The sequence below is a fragment of the Nicotiana tomentosiformis genome, chromosome 9 (genome assembly GCF_000390325.3).
Source record: "Nicotiana tomentosiformis chromosome 9, ASM39032v3, whole genome shotgun sequence".
Lineage (NCBI taxonomy): Eukaryota > Viridiplantae > Streptophyta > Magnoliopsida > Solanales > Solanaceae > Nicotiana > Nicotiana tomentosiformis.
The window spans coordinates 108,343,216-108,366,730 of NC_090820.1; the positions used below are offsets into that span (position 1 = coordinate 108,343,216).

Genomic DNA, 23,515 nt, shown 5'->3' on the forward strand with positions numbered 1-23,515 from the left:
CATCTACTTGTCCTTAAGGACACAGTTCAGCACGGCGATACCAAGGAAGTCACTATTGGAGATAAAGATGTATTACGGATATAGGGCAGACTATGTGTGCCAAATATAAATGGTTTTCGTGAATTGATTCTCCAGGAGGCTCACAGTTTGCGGTACTCCATACATTCGGGTGCTGCGAAGATGTAGCAAGACTTGAGACAGCACTATTGGTGGAGGCAGATGAAGAAAGACATAATGAACTATGTAGCTCGGTGCCTATATTGTCAGCAGATGAAATATGAGCATCAACGACCGGGTGGATTGCTTCAGAAGTTGGAAATTCCAGAATGGAAATGGGAGCAAATCACTATGGATTTCATTGTTGGGCTCCCACGGACTCGGAGGAAGTTCAATGTAGTTGGGTGATTGTGGATAGATTGACCAAGTCAGCTCATTTCATTCCTGTGATTACTACTTACTCTTCAGAGCAACTGGCTCAGGTATATATTCACGAGATTGTCAGACTTCACGGTGAACCAGTATCTATCATCTCTGACTAGGGTACACAGTTTACCTCATGGTTTTGGAGGGCTGTACATCAAGAGTTGGGTACTCGTGTGGATAAGAGTACAACATTTCACCCTCAGACGGATGGGCAATCCGAACACACTATTCAGATATTAGAGGATATATTTCGTGCGTGTGTGATAGATTTTGGGGGTGCTTGGGATCAGTTCTCACTACTTGCGGAGTTTGCTTACAACAATAGTTGCCAGTCAAGCATTCATATGGCTCCGTACGAGGACTTATATGGTAGGCGGTGTCGGTCCCCAGTGGGTTGGTTCGAACCGGGCGAAGCTAGGCTATTGGGTGCAGACTTGGTTCAGGATGCCTTGGAAAAGATTAAGTTGATTCAGGATTGACTTCTTACAGCACAATCTAGACAGAAGAGTTATGCAAATCGGAAGGTTCGTGATGTTGCATTCATGGTTGGTGAGCGGGTATTGCTCTGGGTTTCGCCTATGAAGGGTGTGATGAGGTTCGGGAAGAAGGGCAATTTGAACCTTAGGTATATTGAGCCTTTTGAGATTCTTGAGAGAGTTGGAGGGGTGGCTTAAAAACTTGCACTACCACCTAGTTTCTTTGCCGGTCATCCGGTATTCCATGTTTCCATGCTTCAAAAATATCACGGCGATCCGTCTCATGTGTTAGACTTCAGTTCGGTTCAGTTGGACAAGAATCTATCTTATGTTGAGGAACCAATGGCTATTTTAGATAGACATGTTCGAAAGCTGAGGTCAAAGAACATTGCTTCCGTGAAGGTTCAGTGGAGGGGTCATTCGGTCGAGGAGGCGACTTGGGAGACCGAACATGATATGCGCAGCTGTTATCCACACTTATTCACCAGCTTAGGTACTTTTTCTAACTCCGTTCGAGGACGAACGTTTGTTTTAGAGGTAGAGAATGTGATGACCCAAAATGTCATCTTTAAATTAAATGATTAATTATATGATCTAAGCACTATTTACCATTACTCGACTTGAGCGTGCAGTCCGTAAAAATATTTCAGAAAGTTTTCAGGTGAAAAATGAATTAAAATGTGAATTAGAGCTTTAAAACTCAACTGAGTTGACTTTGGTCAACAGTTTGAGCAAATAGACTCGGATCAGTGTTTTGACAATTTTGGTAGGTCTGTATCGTGATTTGGGACTTAGGCGTATGCCCGGAATCAAATTCCGAGGTCCCTAGACAGAGATATGGAATTTTGATGAAAAATTAAAAGTTTAAGTTCAAATACTGACCGAAAGTCAAATTATGTTCAAACGACCTCGGAATAGAATTTTGATGATTCCAACAGCTCCGTATGGTGATTTTGGACTTAAGAGCATGATCAGAATTTTATTTGGAAGTCCGTAGTAGAATTAGGCTTGAAATGCCGAAAGTTAAATTTTTGGGAAGTTTGACCGAGGGGTTGACTTTTTGATATTGGGGTCGAAATCCGATTCTGAAAATTTTTATAAATCCATTACGTTATTTATGACTTGTGTGTAAAATTTGAGGTCAATCGGAATTGATTTGATATGTTTCGGCGCAAAATATAGAAGTTGGAAGATTTAAAAACTCATAATTCGATTCGATGCGCGATTCATAATTTCGGCGTTGTTTGGCATGGTTTGAAGCCTCAACTAAGTTCATATTGTATTTTGGGAAATGTTGGTATATTTGTTTAAGGTCCCGAGGGCCTCGGGTGGATTTCAGAAGGTTAACAGAATAGATTTCGGACAAAAAGGAACTGCTGGAATATTTCTGCTGCAGAAGCTATTTTTGGACAGCAACCGATGCAATCGCAAAGCTGAATTTGGAAGCTTATATCTCAAAATCTATAAGGAATCTGAATATTTTCAAAACATGAAAGTTGTAGCCCTTTGATTCTAGTTTCCAGAATGATAAACCATTTATCATTCAGACATTTCTACAAAATGTTATGATCGATTGACTGAAGCTGGTACTGCAGATTTTGGCTACAACAGTGTGCATCGCCAGAAATTTCTGCTGCACAGGGCTGACTTTGGGAGCTTATATCTCGCAATCTATAAGGAGTTGGGCGATGAGAAAAACATGAAAGTTATAGTACTTTGTATCTAATTTGCAGAACTTTAAACCGTTTGGCAGTTGGAGTTGAGTACAAGAAGTTATGATTGATACACTACAGGCTGTCGAGGAAGAGTTTAATGTTTTCAACATAAGCATGTAATAATCCAAAAGTCTATTTTTAGTTCTAGAGATCGAAATTCGATTTCGAGACTTTTGACATTTTGATAATGAATTATATGAGTGATCTCGAAAGTTTGGTCTAATTTCATCAAGTCGCGATTGAGTTTTAAGCGCGAAATATGAGTTAATTGTTTAACGAACGAAATTGGTATCACATTGAGCAAATGAGCTCCGAATTGAGTTTCGATTGAATGAATGGGTTTGTAGTTTTATTTGTGACTCATAGGAATAAGAATCGTCGAATTCTGAGTTCGTACGATGGAGTTAGAGCCTTTTTAGTGAAATAAAATTGCTGGTGTAAATAGTCCTTGTGTGCACCTTTAGCGACCAGATATGACACTTTTAGCGACGGGATTGGACTTTTAGCGACCGGAATAGTGTTTTTGGGGTAGAAACTTAAGGACCAAAAATGGTCATTTCGTTTTGGAGTTTTGGAGCACGGTTCTTGGGCGATTTTGAGGATTTCTTCAAGACTTCAACTTGGGTAAGTGTCCTATATCCAAATGTGATTATATTTCATAAATCCATTGTCATATTCATCATTTATTTCGGATTTAAATGGAAGAAATCAAGATTTTTACAAAATCTTCCAAAAATGAAAATTTAAGATTTGGAGGTCGAGTTGTTATCGGATTTTGATAAAATTGGTATGAGTGGACTCGTAATTGAATGGGTTGTCGGATTTTATAAGTTTCACCGGACACCGAGATGTTTGAGCTAATTTCGGATTTTAATAAAAATATAATATTTTCTTATGAAAGTGATTACTATAATTTTTGTTGACTGTATCGAATTAATTATGACTAGATACGAGTCGATCGGAGTCGAAAATTCGAGGAAAAAGCAAAATACTTGGTTAAATTGGAGCAAGTCGAGGTAAGTGACCTGTCTAACCTTGTGTGGGAAAAATTTCCCCTAGGATTGGCATTGATATGATTATTGAAATGTGTTGAAAGTCATGTGCACGAGGTGACGAGTGTGTACACGGGCTAAATTGCGAAAGATTATATTTTAAAATTATGTAGATCACTGTTGCGCATTTATTAAATTATTTTATCTTGTTATATTCTTCATCATTGATCTGAGATATATACTTCAAATTTGTTTGATCTTTTCTTACTAATTGTTTTACCTGTTTAGTTGAAATTTGATTTCTTTTATTATGTGCTTTATTTGAAGGTTGATTTTCTTTAAATTAAATATTATTAATATGAAGTATTTGACATTTTTAAACTTGATGTTGAAGCAACGTAGTAAAGATTTTGAAATATTATTTTCCTAAATTATTTACTCATGAATATTTTTATACTCATTGTGAGGGAGCCGTGCGCTCTTTATTGTGGAAAACTATTATTGATGATTTATTTTGGCATGAGCCGTGAGCTCTTTATTGTGAAAAAATATTGTTGTTGAATTATTTTGGCAAGTTAAATAATTTGAGCACTTGAGGTGCAAATTATGATATATTGTGATATTGATATGCATGCGGTGGTATAAGGTCTGGGTGTTGAAACGCATGCGGTGAGATAAGGGTGGCTTGATACGCGTGGCTAGTAGGGGAACTACTAGAAGTCATGCGGTGTGATAAGGGTGGCTAAAACGCAGGATGCTATTTCGGAAAAAAATGTTTTCTTTAAATAAATTGTGAAGGCTCCCGCGGTGATATAAGAAAATGAGATATTGTGAATTTATTTATGATTTGGGACTACGAGGTGGTACCTCGGGAGTGCCCTTGTTGATATTGATTTATGGCCATAGTTGCTTTCGATTAATTGTTATGATTTTTATAAAGTTGAAGGAAATTCTGTTTTGATTCCACGAGATATTATTTGTAATTATTTGATGTCATTAAATGTGACATACTATTTGATTCATTTCCAATGTTATTTTATTTTACTACATTGATAAATATTTTACCATGCCATTATTATATTCCAGTAGGGCCTCACCTGACCTCGTCACTACTCTATCGAGGTTAGGCTTGGCACTTACTGGGTACCGTTGTGGTGTACTCATACTACGCTTCTGCACATCTTTTTGTGCAGATCCAGGTACATTTTACCAGCCTAGATGTCAGTGAGTTACTTGCGCACAGAGACTTCAAGGTATATCTGCCAGCGTCCGCAGACTCCGGAGTCCCCTTCTATCATTTTATGTTGCTTCCTTATATTTTATTTAGACCTTGACATATAGAGACATTGAGAATAAATTCTTAGAAGCTTGTGACTTATTTCTACCGGATTTTGGGAGTTGAAATTGTTTGAATTGTAGTTTATTTATTTCAGATATTTATTATTATTCCGCATTGATAGGCTTACCTAGTCTTAGAGACTAGGTGCCATCACGACATCCTACGGAGGAAATTTGGGGTCGTGACAAGTTGGTATCAGAGCACTAGGTTCCTTAAGTTGGCCTTAAAAGGCCAAGTTTGACTCCAGTCAACATTTTGAGAAAACGGTCCCGGAATCAGGATTTGACGGTTCCAATAGGTCCGTATGATGATTTCGGATTTGGGCGTATGTTCGAATCGGGTTTTGGATAACCTGGGAGCGTTTTGGCGCTTAATAGTAAAAATCAACTATTTGAAGGTTTAAAGTTCTTTAAATTTGGTTTGGAGTAAGTTTTGGAGTAATTGAAGTTCGTTTGGAATTTCGAATTTGGGAATAGTTATGTATGGTGATTTAAGACTTGCACTTAAAATTTGGTGTCATTCCGAGTAGTATAAGTATATTTCGGCGCGTTCGGAGTAAGTTTGAAGAATTTAAAAATTCTAAGTTGAATCAATTTGGTTTGAAGTATGATTCTTAGTTTTGATATTGTTTTATATGTTCCGAGGGTTCGAGCAAGTTCGTTTCATGATTTCAAACTTGTTGGTATGTTCGGGTGGGCCCCCTGGGGCCTCGTGTGTTAACTGGACGAGGCTCAGATCATTTTTGGACCTTGGAACCACAACTGAAGCTTTCAACTTCTACTGTAAACTGCACATGCGCTTGGGCAGCCGCAGGTGCGTGAATGGAACCACAGAAGCGAAAAGTGCGCAGATGCACAGGTACGACCGCAGAAGCGCATCGCAGATGCGATGTATAAAGATAACGGTAAATTTATAATATTTATTAAAGGATTATTCTACTTATACTTTTAACGAACTTCAATTATAATTTATAATAGGTATTACATAATTTAAATTATAGCTAAAACCATTAAAAAAATTATATAATAAAAAGGTATTAAAAAGAGGCGAAAATTGAAAATTCAAGGGCAAAAAAGGTAATGCGTAGGATATATGGGGGAGAATGACTATTGTTTATAGTTGAGGGGGAGTTTGATTTTTGACGCAAAGTTTAGGAGTGTAAATGATTTTCACTCCAAAAACTATCCACAAATAGACTAGAAAGATAGTAACAATACTTTCAAAGCTAGGAAAATATATGGAAAGAAGCCATAGCTAGGGGTGTTCGTCGGTCGGTACGATACGGTATTTAGACATTTCGGTTCAGTATTTTTGGTATTCGATTTCTTAAAATGCTATACCAATACCGTGTCTAATTAAATTCGGTATGGTTCGATTTTTTGGTTTATTTGGTTCAGTAACTTCGGTTTATTCAGTTTGAATACTAACTAGTGCATAGAGTCATAGACGTTAATATTCTTAATTAAAGTACTCGAAAGTACAAAACTAAAAACTTTTGTTGACAAAAATTTTGTCCAAAACCAGCAAATGCCAATCCAGAGAGAGAAAACTGTACATAAAAAAATAAATTTGATCATTAGAAATGTCTTGTTACTTGCTTAGAGTTAATTGATAAACTTAGAGAATAAAGTAAAGTATAATATTAGTTTTCTTATATTTATGTTATAACCAACAATGTGTGTATTGTGTAATATAATATATATTTTGGTACTATATCGGCATTTCAATATTTTATTTTAAAGTCAAAATTTTTAAAACTTACCGAATACCATACATAATACCAAAATATCAAATACCAAATATCAAAATTTTCGATTTCGGTATGGTAATTCGGTATTTACCAAATCATGCACAACCTAGCCGCAGCAACATCAAGTAGTAACAAGGTACTAAGGGCTTATTTGGTACGAAAAATACGAGATAATTAATTTCGGGATTATATTTAAGATGAGTTGATCCCATATTTATTTGAGATAAAATTACGATATAACTAACCTCAGATGGTATAATAATTCTAAGATAATTAATTCCGAAATTATTAATGGGGTATTTGAGATAATAATTCCGTGATAATTTATTCCGAAATTATTAATTCTCTTGTTTCTAACGAAAGAATCACTAAATCGGAATAAAAAAACCAATGAATGTCCAAGTACACGTCAATGTTCACCATCCCCACTCAACATTTGCACATCTTCCCCGAAACCTCAAAGTCTCTTTCTCTCTCTATGCTAATTGCTAAAGCTGAACTGAATTAGGTCAAATACAGTATTGGATAAGAAGGAAAAAACATGGCGGATTTAGGTTTGAGTTTTCTGATAGAGAACTTGATGCAGTTGCTACGGGACAACGAGGAACTGATTATTGGGATTAAGGATGCGGCTGAGAATCTACTTGAAGATCTCAAGGAATTCGATGTCTTCCTCAAAAAAGCAGCCGCATACAATAGCGAGAATAAAATTCTAAAAGAATTGGTCAAGAAGATTAGGTCGGTAGTCAACGCAGCTGAAGACGCCATTGATAAGTTTGTTATTGAGTCTAAGCTTCACAAGGACAAAGGGGTAAGTAGGTTGCTGGACCTTACTCATTATAAAAGAGTGAGGGATGTGGCTAGTGAAATAAAATCTATTAGAGAGAAAGTGAAGGAAATCCGTCGGACTGAAGTTTATGCCCTTCAAAATGAAGATCTATCCGGTAGAGGTGGACAAGAGAGAAAGGTATGACTTCAATGATCAATCTCAATTTCATTTTTCAATGATAAGTCTCAATTTAGTTTTTTTTTTTGGGAGTTTCTTTAAATTTTGTTTTTGAAGTGGAGCTTTGGCGTAACCCATAAAGTGACTTTCACATGACTAGGAAATCGCGGGTTCGAGCTGTAGAAACAGGTTCGAGTTTTGGAAATAACCTCTTGCAGAAATGCAGGGTAAGACTGCATGATATAGACCCTTGTGGTCTGGCCCTTTCCCGAACCCCGCGCATAGCGAGAGTTTAGTGCATCAGGCTGCCCTTCTCTAATTTTGTTACAGAAATTTTGATTATATAAATAAATAGTCCAAAATGTTAGAAAGATGGACAAATCATATTTCTAAAAGTGTGCTCTTTCTTGTTTGTTGATATGATTATACTAAATGGGAATTGTATTTTGGTGTTAGAAATAACATGAAAATAGTTAAACAAAAGACGTGGACCGGTAGCTACCTGGGCTATGGTCTAGTGGTATGAGCACAGTTTGTGATGTGGATTAGGCACACTTCACGGGTTCAAACCCTGCAGAGAACGAAAGGATGATATTTAAGTGGAAACGGATAGAGGGGCGTCCCATTATCCACCGAGTTTCAAATCGTGCTGACTGTAGGGGATTTCTTGGTTATGTGGTGCAACTCTACCCACTTAAGACTTAGGAAAATAAGAAGAAATACCCTAGTTGTTTTGCGTGTGATGGGATTCGAACACTGATCATCCATTGTCTTCATTCCAACTTTATGGACGGTTAGGTAACACCACCACCACCACCACCACCACCACCACCAACCCAGTAAAATCTCACTAATGGGGTCTGGGGAGGGTAGTGTGTACGCAGACCTTACCCCTACCCCGAAGGAGTAGAGAGACTGTTTCCGAAAGACCCTCGGCTCAAGAAAACAAAAAGACAAAAGGACAAAAGGAGACAATATTAGTATCACTACAGCAATCATAGAAAAATAAGAACACCATAAAATCCAGAAGAAAGATGCAAAGCAAAAACGATAGCTAGTAAATAGGTACTTCACTGAAAAGTGAAATAGTAAGACACAACATTGTCACTAGCTATCTTAGACAAAACCCCTACCTGGCTAGTCCCACGATGGTACGAAGTAAGGCAAGACCGAACTACCTCCTAACCTACAACCCTAATACTCGACCTCCACATCTTTCTATCAAGTGTTATGTCCTCAGAAATCTGGAGCCTCACCATATCCTGCCCGATCACCTCTCCCCAATATTTCTTAGGCCGCCCTCTACCTCTTTTCGTTCCCTCCACAACCAGCCGCTCACACCTCCGTACCGGAACATCTGGGCTTCTCCTCTGAACATGTTCGAACCATCTAAGCCTTGCTTCCCGCATCTTGTCATCAATGGGAGCCACGTGCACCTTCTCCCGAATATCATCATTCCTAATCTTATCTATCCTAGTGTGCCCGCACATCCAGCTCAACATCCTCATTTATGCTACTTTCATCTTCTGGATATGTGAGTTCTTAACGGGCCAACACTCAGCCCCATACATCATAGCCGGTGTAACCACCGCTTTATAGAACTTACCTTTGAGTATCGGTGGCACTCTCTTGTCACACAGGACTCCATATGCTAACCTCCACTTCATCCATCCTACCCCAATACGGTGTGTGACATCCTCGTCGATCTCCCCTCCCCCTGGATAACTGAACCAAGGTACTTGGAGCTGCCTCTAATCGGGATGACCTGTGATTCAAGCCTCACATCCACGCCCACTTCCACCGACTCAGCGCTGAACTTACACTCCAGGTATTCCGTCTTCGTCCTGCTCAGCTTGAAACCCTTAGACTCAAGAGCCTGTCTCCAAACCTCCAGCCTCTCGTTAGCACTGGCTCGCGACTCATCAATCAGAACTATGTCATCGGTGAATAACATGCACCATGGCACCTCCCCTTGAATATGGTGTGTCAACGCGTCCATCACCAAGGCGAATAAGAACGGACTGAGCGCAGAACCTTGGTGTAACCCCATTACAACCGGAAAATGCTCAGAGTCGCCTCCTACTGTTCTAACTCGAGTCTTAGCCCCATCATACATGTCCTTAATCGCCATAATGTAGGGGACCGACACACCTTTTGCTTCCAGGCATCTCCAGAGAACTTCTCTAGGTACCTTGTCATCTTCAGAGAACTTCTCTAGGTACCTTGTCATATGCTTTCTCTAGGTCAATAAACACCATGTGCAGATCCTTCTTCTTCTCTCTGTACAGTTCCACCAACCTCCTAACAAGGTGTATAGCTTCTGTAGTCGAACGACCCGGCATGAACCCGAACTGGTTGTCGGATACAGACACTGTCATCCTCATCCTCGCTTCAACCACCCGCTCCCACATTTTCATGGTATGACTCAGTAATTTGATACCTCTATAATTGCTACAACTCTGGATATCACCTTTGATCTTATACAATGGAACCACCGTACTCCACCTCCACTCATCCGGCATCCTCTTCGCCTTAAAAATAACATTAAACAACCTAGTCAACCACTCCAAACCTGCTCTCCCCACACACTTCCAAAATTCCACCGGAATCTCGTCTGGCTCGATCGCTCTGCCCCTGCTCATCTTACGCATAGCTCCCACTATCTCCTCAATCTCGATACGCCTGCAATACCCAAAGTCACAGTGACTCTCGGAATGCTTCAATTCGCCTAGCACAATATCCCGATTCCCTTCTTCATTCAGAAGGTTATGAAAGTAAGTCTGCCATCTCCTCTTAATCTGGGCATCTTCCATCAATACTCTACCATCTTCTTCCTTGATGTATCTCACTTGGTCCAAATCCCGAGCCTTTCTCTCTCTCAACTTGGCCAGCTGGAATAACTTCTTCTCCCCGCCTTTTTTCCCAGTTCTTCGTACATACGACCATAAGCCGCAGTCTTAGCCTCCGTGACCGTCGGCTTAGCCTCCTTCCTAGCTACCTTATACCTCTCCATGCACGCTCGCCTCTCCTCCTCTCCTATGCTCCCCACTAACTTCAGGTACGCTGCCTTCTTCGCTTCCACTTTACCTAGGACCACTTCATTCCACCACCGGTCTCCTTTGTGCCCACCAGAGACGCCCGTCGAGACCCCTAACACCTCTCTCGCAGCCTCCCTAATACAGTCTTCTGTCGTTGACCACATAGTGCTCGCGTCACCACTGCTCCTCCACGCTCCCATAGCCGACAACCGCCCCTCCAACTCTTGGGCTTTATCCTTAGTTAAGGATCCCCACCTGATTCTCGGTCTTCCTCGAGCAGACCTTTTCCTCCCCTTTAACATAATACCAACGTCCATCACCAAGAGCCTATGCTGCGTCGCGAGTATCTCACCCGGAATCACCTTGCAATCCTTGCACAACCCTCTGTCACACCTCCTGAGGAGGAGATAGTCAATCTGAGTCTTCGCCACCGCATTTTGAAAAGTAACCAAATGCCCCTCCCTCTTTGGAAAGCTAGAGTTCGCAATCACCAACCCAAAAGCCTTAGCGAAGTCCAACATCGATGTACCTCCTCCGTTCCTCTCCCCAAATCCGAAGCCTCCATGCACCTTGCCATAACCACCTGCGGTCGACCCAATATGCCCATTGAAGTCCCCTCCTATGAATAGCTTCTCAGCAAGCGGAACCTGACGCACAATCTCATCTAACTCCTCCCAGAAGCGCCGTTTAACCTCCTTATCTAGGCCCGCGTGCGGCGCATAGGCGCTAACGACGTTTAGGGTGCACTCTCCAACCATTAACTTAATAATCATCAATCTATCATTCACTCGTCTAACCTCAACCACAGACTCTCTAAGTTCCCTATCCACCAAGATGCCCACTCCATTCTTACCTTTCTGAACTCCTGAGTACCAAAGTTTATATCCGTCTGCGTCCTTCGCCCGGACTGTTAGACAACACCCTTGGGTGCAAAAGATTAATCAATTAAATAAAACATTTTAGCCTAAATAATTGGATTACAGAACATATATATATTTGAATATCATAAACTGATTATATGTCATTGTCATTTCTTACAAGTACTTTGTCATTTATGCAAAACACATAAGATATCACTCTATTTATCATACTTATTTGTTTTTTTTTTTCTTACTCAAGAATGTCCAGAATTTGACACACTTGTAGTTAAAAATGATTGTACTAACTTTTATTAGCTTTAAAAACATTTAGATTTATCAATTATTGAAATTTTGAACTTTACTAGTGATGTTTTCCATCAAATTAACTTTTCAATTATTTTTATGTTTTCCCACTATTACTAAAGTAATATAGAAATCAAACTTATGACCGTAGTGCATAGGCAAGCTGTATAAAGGTACGACAGGGATTACCTATTTAAAATAAGGTACCACAGGAATTCTTGGTTATGAATATACAACAACAACAACCCAGTATAATCCCACTAGTAGGGTCTGGGGAGGGTAGTGTGTACGCAGACCTTGCCCCTACCCTGGGGTAGAGTGGCTGTTTCCGATAGACCCTCGGCTCCCTCCCTCCAAGAACTCTCCATCTTGCTCTTGGGGTGACTTGAACTCACAACCTCTTGGTTGGAAGTGGAGGGTGCTCACCACTAGAGCAACCCACTCTTGTCTGAATATAACGATGTAACAATGTAAAATATTGAGGATTAAGCAAAACTCATTCAGGCTAAAGAAATAGTAACTAAATCTAGAAAAAGAACACATGGATTATCGGAAAAGTTTTCTGTTATTCTAAGAGGACTAGGAAAATGATTGCTCTTGAAAATTTTCAGTTGCTATTACCATTTAAGATAACGTTCCAGTAAAAATAATTCGAAATCACATCAAGCTACTTAGACCCCGAAAGTGGCACAAATTCTTTTGTTTATGTCTGTTATTATATATTGCCCTATTTTCCTTGTCATGCTGTATCCGAGGGGTGAGGACATGTATATAGCAATTGTAATTTCCGTCCTACTAATAACTAACCCAAACAGTGTTGTCAAAGGCGCGCTTAATCCCTGAAGCGAGGCTCAAACACGTTGAGTGCTTCTCCTCGCTTTGTGGGTGCTTTAGTGTCGCATCAAAGCTCTAAGGCATACTTTTCCTTGCCAATGATTGTAATCTTAAAAAGGCGACCTTAAACAATTGATATTTTACTTTATCGTGAATTCTTTTCCAATTTCTTTGTCCATATATTTGTTATCCATGCTTATAATAATTAGTCTTGGACTACATGCATATTTTTACTTTTTCTCCCGTTGCGCCTTTTTTCATTAAAACCCACGCCTTATTTGTGCTTTGCGCTTAAAGCCTCAACGGACCTTAGAGCTTTTTTGCGCTTTTCACCTTTGATAACACTGAACCCAACATACGGACTCAGTACATGGTTAGCTATTTCATTACTAGTCTGGTAGACCACACAGCGTTACCATCCAAGCAGGCTGTTTAAGATGAGGCTGTCTTATCAAAGCCGTCTGCCACTCCTAAATATTAGTGTCCTTCTGTGATTAACTTGATTGAATGGTTCAATCAACTCCTATAAGTTATGTTGCCTAACTAAATACTATTTTTTTGGAAAGAGACACCGTGTTAAGTAAAGATTTTTTTTATCATTTTAAATCAAATGTTCATAAATCTTTAATATATTCCTTAAATGCATGACAGAACATGCGGTACATTTTATTTTAAGAATTAAAGCTATTCATTGGTCTTTTTGTTTGTCAAATTATAACTTTGGGAAGTACATGTATTACTTTTAGTGATTAGACATAATACATACAATGCAATTTAGTTCACATTCACAGCAAAATAATCTTGTAGTCTCACTGTTCTTATGTGGCCGAAAAGCCCATTTTTCCTGCAATTAGTTGAACTTACTATTATGTTTCCAAAGAAAGAAGAACTTGTTCTTTTAAAATAATACAATATTTGGGCCGCGAGTATCATTACATATATCTAACCTATTTCTCTATTATGTTAAAAGTCTCCTGTGGTAGAGGAAGATGATGTTGTGGGCTTTGACGAGGAGGTGAGAAAGATAATCAACCGTCTTTTTGAAGGATCAGATAGTCTAGAGGTTGTTCCAATTGTTGGTATGCCCGGGCTTGGTAAAACGACATTAGCAAATCAGGTTTACAAGCATCCTGAAGTTGTATATGAATTCTATACTCGCATTTGGGTTTACGTTTCTCAGACATATAGAAGAAGAGAATTATTTCTCAACATCATCAGTAAGTTCACCCGAAACACCAAACAATATCATGATAGTCCTGAGGAAGATTTAGCGGACGAAATACGAGAGTTTTTGGGGAAGAGTGGAAAATATCTGATTGTCTTGGATGATGTATGGTCTGGCGAAGCTTGGGACCGTATCAGGATTGCTTTTCCGGCAACCAATAAAGGTAACAGAGTATTGTTGACGACTCGAGATAGCAAAGTTGCTAAATACTGCAGTCATATCCCTCATGATCTAAAATTTTTGACTGTGGATGAAAGTTGGATTTTGCTACAGAAAAAGGTTTTTTACAAGGATAAATGTCCTGTTAAATTGGAACAACCTGGAAAGAGCATAGCTGAAAAGTGTAGGGGACTACCCATTGCAATAGTGGTGATTGCAGGAGCTCTAATCGGAAAAGATAAGACAACAAGGGAGTGGGAACAAGTCGATAAGAATTTGAGTGAGCACGTCATAAATGTAGACTCAATGAGCTGTAAGAAATTGGTGCAAATGAGTTATGACAACTTGCCTTATGACTTGAAAGCATGTTTTTTATATTGTGCAGTATTTCCAGGAGGCTTAGAGATACCTTCTTGGAAGTTAATCCGTCTGTGGATCGCGGAAGGATTCATACAGTATAAAAGCGACTTATCTCTTGAACGTAAAGCAGAGGAAAACTTGAATGATCTCGTCAATAGGAATCTAGTGATGGTAATGCAAATAACGTCTGATGGCCACATCAAAACATGCCGTGTTCATGACATGTTGCATGAGTTCTGTAGACAAGAGGCTGTGAAGGAGGAAAATCTTTTCCAAGAAATAAAACTAGGTGCTGAGCAATATTTTCCTGGAAAGCGGGAATTATCCACCTACCGTCGCTTATGCATTCATTCCTCAGTTTTGGATTTTATCAGTACAAAACCCGCAGGTGAACATGTTAGGTCATTCTTATCCTTTTCTTCAAAACAAATTGAGTTGCCATCTGTCAACATCCCAACCATACCAAAAGGCTTTCCGTTGCTAAGGGTTTTGGATGTTGAATCCATCAACTTTAGTCGCTTTTCCAGGGAGTTTTTCCAGTTATATCATTTGAGGTATATTGCTATCTCATCTGACACGATCAAGGTCCTTCCTAAACTTATTGGAGAACTTTGGAACATCCAAACCCTCATAATTAACACGCAACAACGCTGTCTTGATATTCAAGCAAACATATGGAATATGGCACGACTAAGGCATCTGCACACTAACTCTTCTGCTAAGTTGCCTGTGCCTATTGCCCGAAAAAGTAGTAAAGTTACTTTGGTAAATCAAAGCCTGCAAACTCTCTCCACAATTGCTCCTGAAAGCTGCACAGAAGAAGTGTTTGCAAGGGCTCCAAACCTGAAAAAGCTGGGCATTCGTGGGAAAATAGCTGTGCTTCTTGAGCCAAATACATCTACATCGTTAAAAAATGTGAAGAAGCTAGAATACCTTGAAAGCTTGAAGCTGATAAATGATAGTATTCAAACAGGAAAAGAGTTGCACCTTCCACCTGCATATATATTTCCAACAAAGTTGAGGAAGCTGACTTTATTGGACACCTGGTTGGGGTGGAATGATATGTCTGTATTGGGGCAGTTGGAACACCTTGAAGTCCTGAAGCTCAAAGAAAATGGGTTTATAGGAGAGTGCTGGGAGCCAAAAGTTGGAGGTTTTTCTTCGCTACTGGTGTTGTGGATTGAAAGGACAAACTTAGTTTCTTGGAACGCATCAGCTGATCAATTTCCAAGACTTAAGCGTCTTGTTCTCATCTCCTGTGATAGGCTTAAGGAAATTCCCATTGGTCTGGCTGATATACGCAGCCTCCAAACGGTAGAGTTGTACAATTCCACCAAAACAGCAGCAATATCTGCCCGGGAACTACAATACAAAAAGGACAAGCAACCTCAAGGGACCGAGAAGACTGGGTTCAAACTTTCTATATTCCCTCCTGATCTGTGATTGCAACTGGATGTACAGCTTTCTTGAGAGGTGAGTTAAATCATTACTTGACCTTTAATTAAATTGTTCAATTTCAATTTCCTGTTTGTAGAGATTTCCACGACCCTTTTATCTGCTACCCCCCTTTTCACATCCATACAGGAATTTGTGTCCCTGCGTTGCAATTCAAGTCCAAAATAAGAAGAAAATAGGGAGCAGATAAGAATATCCACTAAATATCAAACAACTCAATCACGCAGTTTCTGCTCTCAATTTGCAGTCTGATAACATTTAACTAACCTTGAACAAGAGTTCTTGATGTTTTGCGTAGCTATTTGCCTTGGCATTTTATTTTGGTAATTGGAACTCCTGGAATTTATTTTCAATTCAGTCTATTTGGAAAAGAGAAATTGACTTTCTGACTGGTACAGGTCTTCTTTGATGTATACCACATTGCATCGACTTTGGACAAAATACAACTCTCTCAGGAGGGACTTCGTTGGTTTTTACTCTGAACCCTGCTGCATCTTGTATATTCTAATTTGATAAGTTTCATAATAAAACCAGATTATTTCTCGTTATCCTTCATACGTGGAAAGAGTAAACCGAAAGCAGAGTGTTTCTGTAATTCTTGAGCTACTTTTGTCTTTCTCATGCCGTTCGTGTATAGTCTTGTCGATTGTGACCCCATGTTCGAATTTGAAATTGGATGTCTATTGTCGTATGTTAATCCATTAGGGCTTACATTGGTTTTCTTAGATAAGAAATTTAATTGTGTAGCCCTTGGCTTCACAATGAAATTTACGAGGTAGCCTGCAATGTGGTTAAGTTATTTGGTAATGGGCTGTATCTCACAATATTATCCTTTGTAATACAAGTATTATCTTATTTTAGTGCTTGCTTATGCTTTGTTTGGAAGCTCAAGATTGAAGGTAAAAGATAACTCCTTTGGTTTCGTTTCATATAAAACACGAAATTTAATATGTTAACTTTCTATTTGCAATATATTAGCGATAGTGCAATTCATATTTAAAAGAAGGCTGGAAATTTAGTTTCGTGAGAATATATTATATCACATTTTAAATACTGAACACTTAAATGAATTTTAAATTCTTTAAAGTTATGAAAGTTGTATAAAATAATACTGGGTTTTTACCTTGATGGTGTCTCAAATTTGAAGATTAGTATATTATACGAGCCACTCGTATTTGCAGGGTATCGTACTTGCAGGGTATCTTTCCCGATGCTCCAACTCCACGGATTTTTATCTAGACATATGAACATGTTCAAAATTACTACAACAAACACCACCACCTAGTGCGTTTTTACGGGTAGGGTCTGAGCAGAGTAGAGTGTATGTAAAATTTACCCCTACCCCGGAGAGTAGAGAGAGAAAACATGTTCAAAATATTCCAATGCGTTTTCACGGGTAGGGCCTGAGGAGAGTAGAGTGTACGTAAAATTTGCCCCTACCCCGGAGAGTAGAGAGAGAGAACATGTTCAAAATTATCCAATGCGTTTTCACGGGTTCACGGGTAGGGCCTGAGGAGAGTAGAGTGTACGAAAAATTTGCCCCTACCCCGGAGAGTAGAGAGAGAAAACATGTTTAAAATTACAACAATAACAAATTCAGTATATTTTCATAAGAAAGGGTAATGTACACGCAAGTCTTACTAAAAGTTGTCTCGTCTTCATCTTCACTTAGTCCATGCCTTGATTCATATTATCATCTTGACTTGAGTCCATGCCTTGATTCATATTAACCCCCTCCCCCCCCCCCCACACAACCCCCAACCCCATCCTTATAAAGAAAATGTCCTTATACTTGGGTTACTTGTACATCAAAACGAGATAAATAACTAACGACATTTCTCCAATATTTCCAAGCACTTAGTAGGTTCTGTCTTCATATTACTTCGCAAATCGCTAAAACCATAGGAAAAATATGGTGGAATATTACGTCCACCATAATATTTGATGCCAAAGTAGATTATTATGTCGCACTAATTTACAATTTTTACAAAGTGGAATATTTGGTCCAACAAAAAAACAAAAAGACTTTGGGTGTGCACAAATAGATAATTCAACTTTTCTTATTTTTTCAGATGAATACACCAACTTATAAAATGATCATTTTGACACATTCAAAATTTATGCAGCATTTGTGTTTACGTGTTCAACTTTATACAAGGTACCTATTTGTGCCCACCCAAAATTTGAGGGCATAACTGAGGCCAAGTTTGAGGGCCTGGTTATGTATTATGCTCCTTTATTAAAAGTGACTTTCTATCTTGGAAAAAAGCAGACGAAAAAATACCAGGCATTGACTACTACTATGTCGGAGCTATTGCTCTGGTTAGCCCGGGAAAGGCTGCGTGGTTTAGTTTTGGCAGAAGAATCAGCTCCATCGATTTTATCAGTAAGCGAACATTTAGATGCTTTACCAGGAGAGCTAAATCGGTTGCAGCTTTTGTTAAAAGGCAGCAATAAGATTCAACAACACACAAATGGTGCAAGGGAAATTGAGATACGAGTTAGGCGAATTGAATATCTCGTTTATCGAATGGAAGATGTTGTAGAAAAATCAAGAGGAAGCTCGTCTAAAATGGGGTTAGTTAAAGGTATAAAAACGATGTTTATCAGAGATGCTGCACTTACTCTCCAGCAGATTAGATCCGAGATTGAGCTCAACTGCGAGCAAATCAGAATTGCTCATAATGCAGTTAATAAAAAGGAAGATCAAGGTCAACCGAGAAGTTCTCCTATTTTGCCCCAACAACTATTTGGTATTGAGGAGGACAAGAAGAAAGTGCTTGGAGTTACGTTATCTGGAGTCGGGTCCGGCATCCCCGAGTCGTCTTCCCACTCGGGGTCCGGCCTCCCTGAGTCGTCTTTCCACTCGGGGTCCGGCATACCCGAGTCGTTCTCCCACTTGGGGTCTGGTATCCCCGAGTCGTCTTCCCACAGTGGGTCCGGTATCCCCAAGTCAACTTCCCGCTCGGTGTCCGGTATCCCCAAGTCATCCTCCCACTCCGTGTTTGGTATCCTCGAGTCGTCCTCTCACTCGGTGCCCGGTACCCCCAAGTCGGCCCTCCACTCAGTGTCCGACATCCCCCGGTCGGCCTCCCACTCGGGGTCCAGCATCCCCGAGTCGTCGTCCCACTCGGTGTCCTACATCCCTGAGTCGTCGTCTCACTCGGTGTCCTACATCCCTGAGTCGTCGTCCCACTCTGTGTCAGACATCGTGGAGTCGTCCTCCCACTCGGCCTCCTGCATCCCCGAGTCGTCATCCCACTCCGTGTCCAGCATCCCCGAGTCGTCCTCCCACTCAGTGTCCTGCATCCGCGCGTCGTCCTTCCACTCGGTGCCCCACATTCCCGAGTCGTCCTCCCACTCGGTGCCCAACATTCCCAAGTCGTCCTCCCACTCGGAGTCTTGCATCCCCGAGTCGTCCTCTCACTCGGTGTCCTACATCCCCGAGTCGTCCTCCCACTTGGTGTCCTACATCCCCAAGTCGTCCTTCCACTCGGTGTCTGGCATCCCCAAGTCGTCCTCTCACTTGGTGCCCAACATCTCCGAGTCATCCTCTCACTCGTTGTCCAACATACCCGAGTCGTCCTCCCACTTGGGGGTCTTGGTCATCCCAATATTTGGAGTTGTTGGCTCGGGGAAGACAACTCTGGCTAATGTTATTCTCAATGACCAACTTGTTACTGGTAACTTTATGTATCGCATCTGGATTTATGTACCCGACAATTGTAAAAGCAAGGATATACTTCGTCAAATACATGAACAGATCGATGGAAAGAACGGAAACATGTTGTACTCGGAAGAACAATTGCTTGAGGAGATTAGCAAAAGCCTTAAATCTCAGAGGAGCTTAATTGTCCTAGATGACATACGGTCCATTGAAGCTTGGAAAACGCTGCATATAACATTGCCACGGCTTAATAAAGGTAGCAAAATACTAGTGACAACCCGGGAAGTATCTGTAGCTGAATACATATCCGAAAAGCATGCCTTCCATAACATGAGGACCTTGAACGAGAATGAAGGCTGGGATTTGTTTACTCAAGTGTTCTCTCCCCAGTATCCAGGTTGGTGAATTTTCCCAACCAAAACTTATCTTAAATTATCTCTATATTCTTATTGTTCACTTATAATGTAGTCTGTAAAGTAAAGAGAACCAAGTATAAGTGATAAATGCTCAGTATTTACCAAGAAATTAATCCGAATAATATTTAAGAATTTCAAGATAATACTAAGAATATGCTCCAACTCCTCTCGCCACAGTACAATTCTTGGTAATTGCAAAAGAGTGAAGATGTGGATAGATAAATGGATAGGTGATAGCCCTTTAATAAAGATAATCCCAGATCTTTATTCTATCAGTTCAAACAAGAAATGTACTGCAGCAGACTGTTACTCCAATGGGAAATGGAACTTACTTTTTGAGGAGAAAACCATGATGATGCAACAACAACATACCCAATATACTCCCACATGTGGGGTCTGGGGAGCGTAGTGTGTACGCAGACCTTACCCCTACCTAGTGAAGGTAGAGAGGCTGTTTCCAATAGACCCTCGGCTTAGAAAGAAAAAACCATGATGATGGAATGTGTTAAATGGGGATGCCGTAGACATAAAATCACATTGCGTGAGTTGTTTCAAAAGACCTTAGTTTTTCTAAGTCAGTGTGACATAAAGCAAAAAAATGAACATTAACACAATGGAAGCAAAAATCCACACGGGCGCTACCAACTAGTTACTAAGGCTTAGTCATGGCGATATGCTTATAGGTTCAGTGTTTGGTAGGAGTCAGTTTAATCTGTTTAGAGATGTAAATGTTAATATAAGTTGTAGAGAATCTTTAGGGTTAGAGAACCACAACTCAGTGAATATCAGAAATGAAATAGGTCCAAATGGATAGTGAGATTTATATAACCTACCGCAGCTAAAATTGGAATTAAGCAGTATTAATAGTTGTAAGAGAAAATACCAATCGTTTTACATTATTTCTGCAAGAAAATCAATATATAATTTTAGAAATTAAATATTTTGTTTTGGCACACTACCTGGCGTTTCTTCACATCCAAGCTTAAAGCGTCGAGTTGTCACCACCAACACAAGCTTAACTTCAAGATCTTATTATGTTTATCACTTTTCCGCACTTATTTCTGTCTATGACATGACGTCTCAAGAAAGAACAGGAGACTATTTAGTAAGTTCTGTTGTCTAAAATATTCAGTAATGGTCCACGAAACCTTAAACTCATTCTGTTGTGAGAAAATGTGAACATTGATATTTTAAGTGGAAAGTTTACATGTTAATTATCATGTAATTTAGCAGCTTTTTGTTTTCTACTTCACTCCTATCTGACATCTGATAAAGTTAACTTTTGTACAATGTTTAGCGGAAGAAAAGATGGTAATGGTGAGGAAAATGGTAGGATCTTGTAAAGGCGTGCCACAGCTTATCAAGGAACTTGCATTTTACTTGGCACCTAAACCAGCGGAGGAGTGGGAGATAGTGTATAAAAATATCCAAACATATGTATCCGCATTCTTTTCTACGATTTATAGTGAGTTATCAGATCACTTAAAACCGTGCTTTCTTCACTTGGGTCAGTTCTCAGAAGATGCAGAAATAGAAACCGAAAAGTTGTTTCATCTGTGGAAGATTGAAGGCTTTTTATCCACAAAAGAACGTGCTAGTGGGGAGAGAATGATGGACCTGATGGAACGATATCTGAAAGAACTGGCACATATTAACATCATAGGGTTGCAACAAGAGGAAGTTCCTACTGAAAAGAAATTCAAGGCTTGCCGTTTTATTGGAGGAATAAAAAACTTATGTGTCTCATGGGGTGAACAAAAATGTTTTCTCAAAATTGTAAATTTAAGAGAAAATGATTGTTCGCTCTCATCTGAAACATTACCACCTCGACTTGTCATATATCAGGGTGACCATGAACTTGCTGTTGCTTATGAAGTTGCTAATAATGTTCGGAGTCTTCGAGTTGTTGGTGGAAACAGGAAGCAATTTGAAATGCTTAATATTAAGGATTTCAGAGTGCTCAGAATTCTTGATGTTGATGGGATTAATTTTCAAGGACAGAAACTACCGGGGGGTATATCTAATCTGGTGCTCTTGAGGTATCTGAGTGTCAAAGGGTGTGTCCTCGAGGAATTGCCATCGTCTATTGGCAAGTTGGTGCACTTGCAAGTACTTGATCTGAGAGTGAAAGAATCAACCGAAATGATAGTTATAGACGTGCTATGGAAGATGAGGAAATTAAAACATTTATATCTTCCATCAAAGTTTCGGACTCAAAAAGGAGAAAAGTTGCGATTAGATGGCTTGAAGGAGCTTGAAACTATCGAGAATTTCAATACAAGGGTGTGCAAGGTTAGCGATGTAACCAAATTTCCCAAGATCCGGTACTTGGCAGCAAAGATAGAAGGGAATTTTGAGGATTTCAAGTCAATCAACAGCTACATGAAAACTTCAAACAACTGGTTTTGTGCTTCCATTGATATCGTTGATTTGGATTGCTACTCGGAGGAAAGGCATTCAGTTTTACAAGAATTTTTATGGTGTGAAGTACTTCAAATATTGCACTTCAAAGGACATATTGGTCACTTACCACCATATGATGAAATCTCTCAGAAATTCACTCAGTTAGTACTTAATAATTCTCATCTTAAAGAAGATCCTATGGCAACCTTGGAAAAGCTTCCTAATTTAGGGCGTCTGATCCTCACTGATGATGCTTATATGGGGAAGAAAATGGTCTGCTCTGCTTCAGGTTTTCGTCAACTCAAACATTTAGAACTCGTGAATTTGCAGTTACTGGAGAAATTTGAGGTGAATTGTACAGCTATGCCTATAGTTTCCGTCCTAAAAATCACAAACTGCGAGAGATATGATCGTGTCATCCCTGATTGTCTCAACGACCGTTCGTCCCTGCACCACCTTAAAATTTTCCTCAGCTAGTTTCACTATACCCCACTTATGGGTATATACTGGGTATGTTATTGTTGGAGAAAATGACGTTGTATAGCCGCTCTCAAAATAATAGCAGAAAAAGTGTATATTATTTATATATTTTTGGTATATATATACATTCTGTATGTTATATACAAAAAATATATAAATTTTATACACTTTTGGCAACCAAATGTAAATAGTTTCTGATGTGGGTTAAAAGTTAAAAAAGCCCGTTGTTGTTATGGTTGTTGTTGTTTAGTTTCACTATAAGCATGGCTGAAACAGCCATCTCCTTCAGCTTTTCCAGTAAAACTTGTTCTAATGGTGCTCCTTTCAACTACATTGGTTATCGTCCATATGGTGGTTGCTCAAGACAATAAGATTTTAGGGGATATTTGTCAAGTTATAACATTTGAGTTGTTATCTTTTAATTTTTGGATCCAAGCAAATCCTTCTTCTATTGTTTCTCATTTTTTTTAATAACCGTGGTGTTCGGGCAGCTTGCGCGTCCCTCAACTAGTTTCATGGGATACCTGTCACTTTTCACCAGTAACAGGTACCACGTAACTCTGTCCACCAATACTTGGACATATGAGAAGAAATAACCTAGTGAAACAGAATACTGTTTCTCATTTTATTTCTATGTTTTCAATCCCCCTATGATATGTACGTGCCATTTAACT

The 23,515-nt window shown here is 39.5% G+C and overlaps 1 protein-coding gene across 1 annotated transcript; it reads left to right on the forward strand.

Moving 5' to 3' along the window:
- Window positions 1-7,069: 7,069 nt before the first annotated feature.
- Window positions 7,070-23,290, forward strand: LOC104119574 (uncharacterized). The gene is made up of 5 exons (XM_070185509.1): window positions 7,070-7,662; window positions 13,647-15,860; window positions 16,410-16,500; window positions 18,002-19,939; window positions 21,256-23,290. Exons 1-5 carry the CDS (start codon window positions 7,237-7,239, stop codon window positions 22,836-22,838), a joined length of 6,252 nt encoding a protein of 2,083 aa, XP_070041610.1. The 5' UTR covers window positions 7,070-7,236; the 3' UTR covers window positions 22,839-23,290.
- The last annotated feature ends 225 nt before the right edge of the window (window positions 23,291-23,515 follow it).

What these genes read in the sequence shown, in the direction of transcription:
- LOC104119574 (XM_070185509.1), top strand. Translation starts at nt 7,237, where the DNA reads ATGGCGGATTTAGGTTTGAGTTTTCTGATAGAGAACTTGATGCAGTTG. An exon ending in CTATATTCCCTCCTGATCTG is followed by an intron (nt 15,861 to 16,409) that starts TGATTGCAACTG and finishes TAATAAAACCAG; the next exon opens with ATTATTTCTCGTTATCCTTC. An exon ending in GTTCTCTCCCCAGTATCCAG is followed by an intron (nt 19,940 to 21,255) that starts GTTGGTGAATTT and finishes TACAATGTTTAG; the next exon opens with CGGAAGAAAAGATGGTAATG.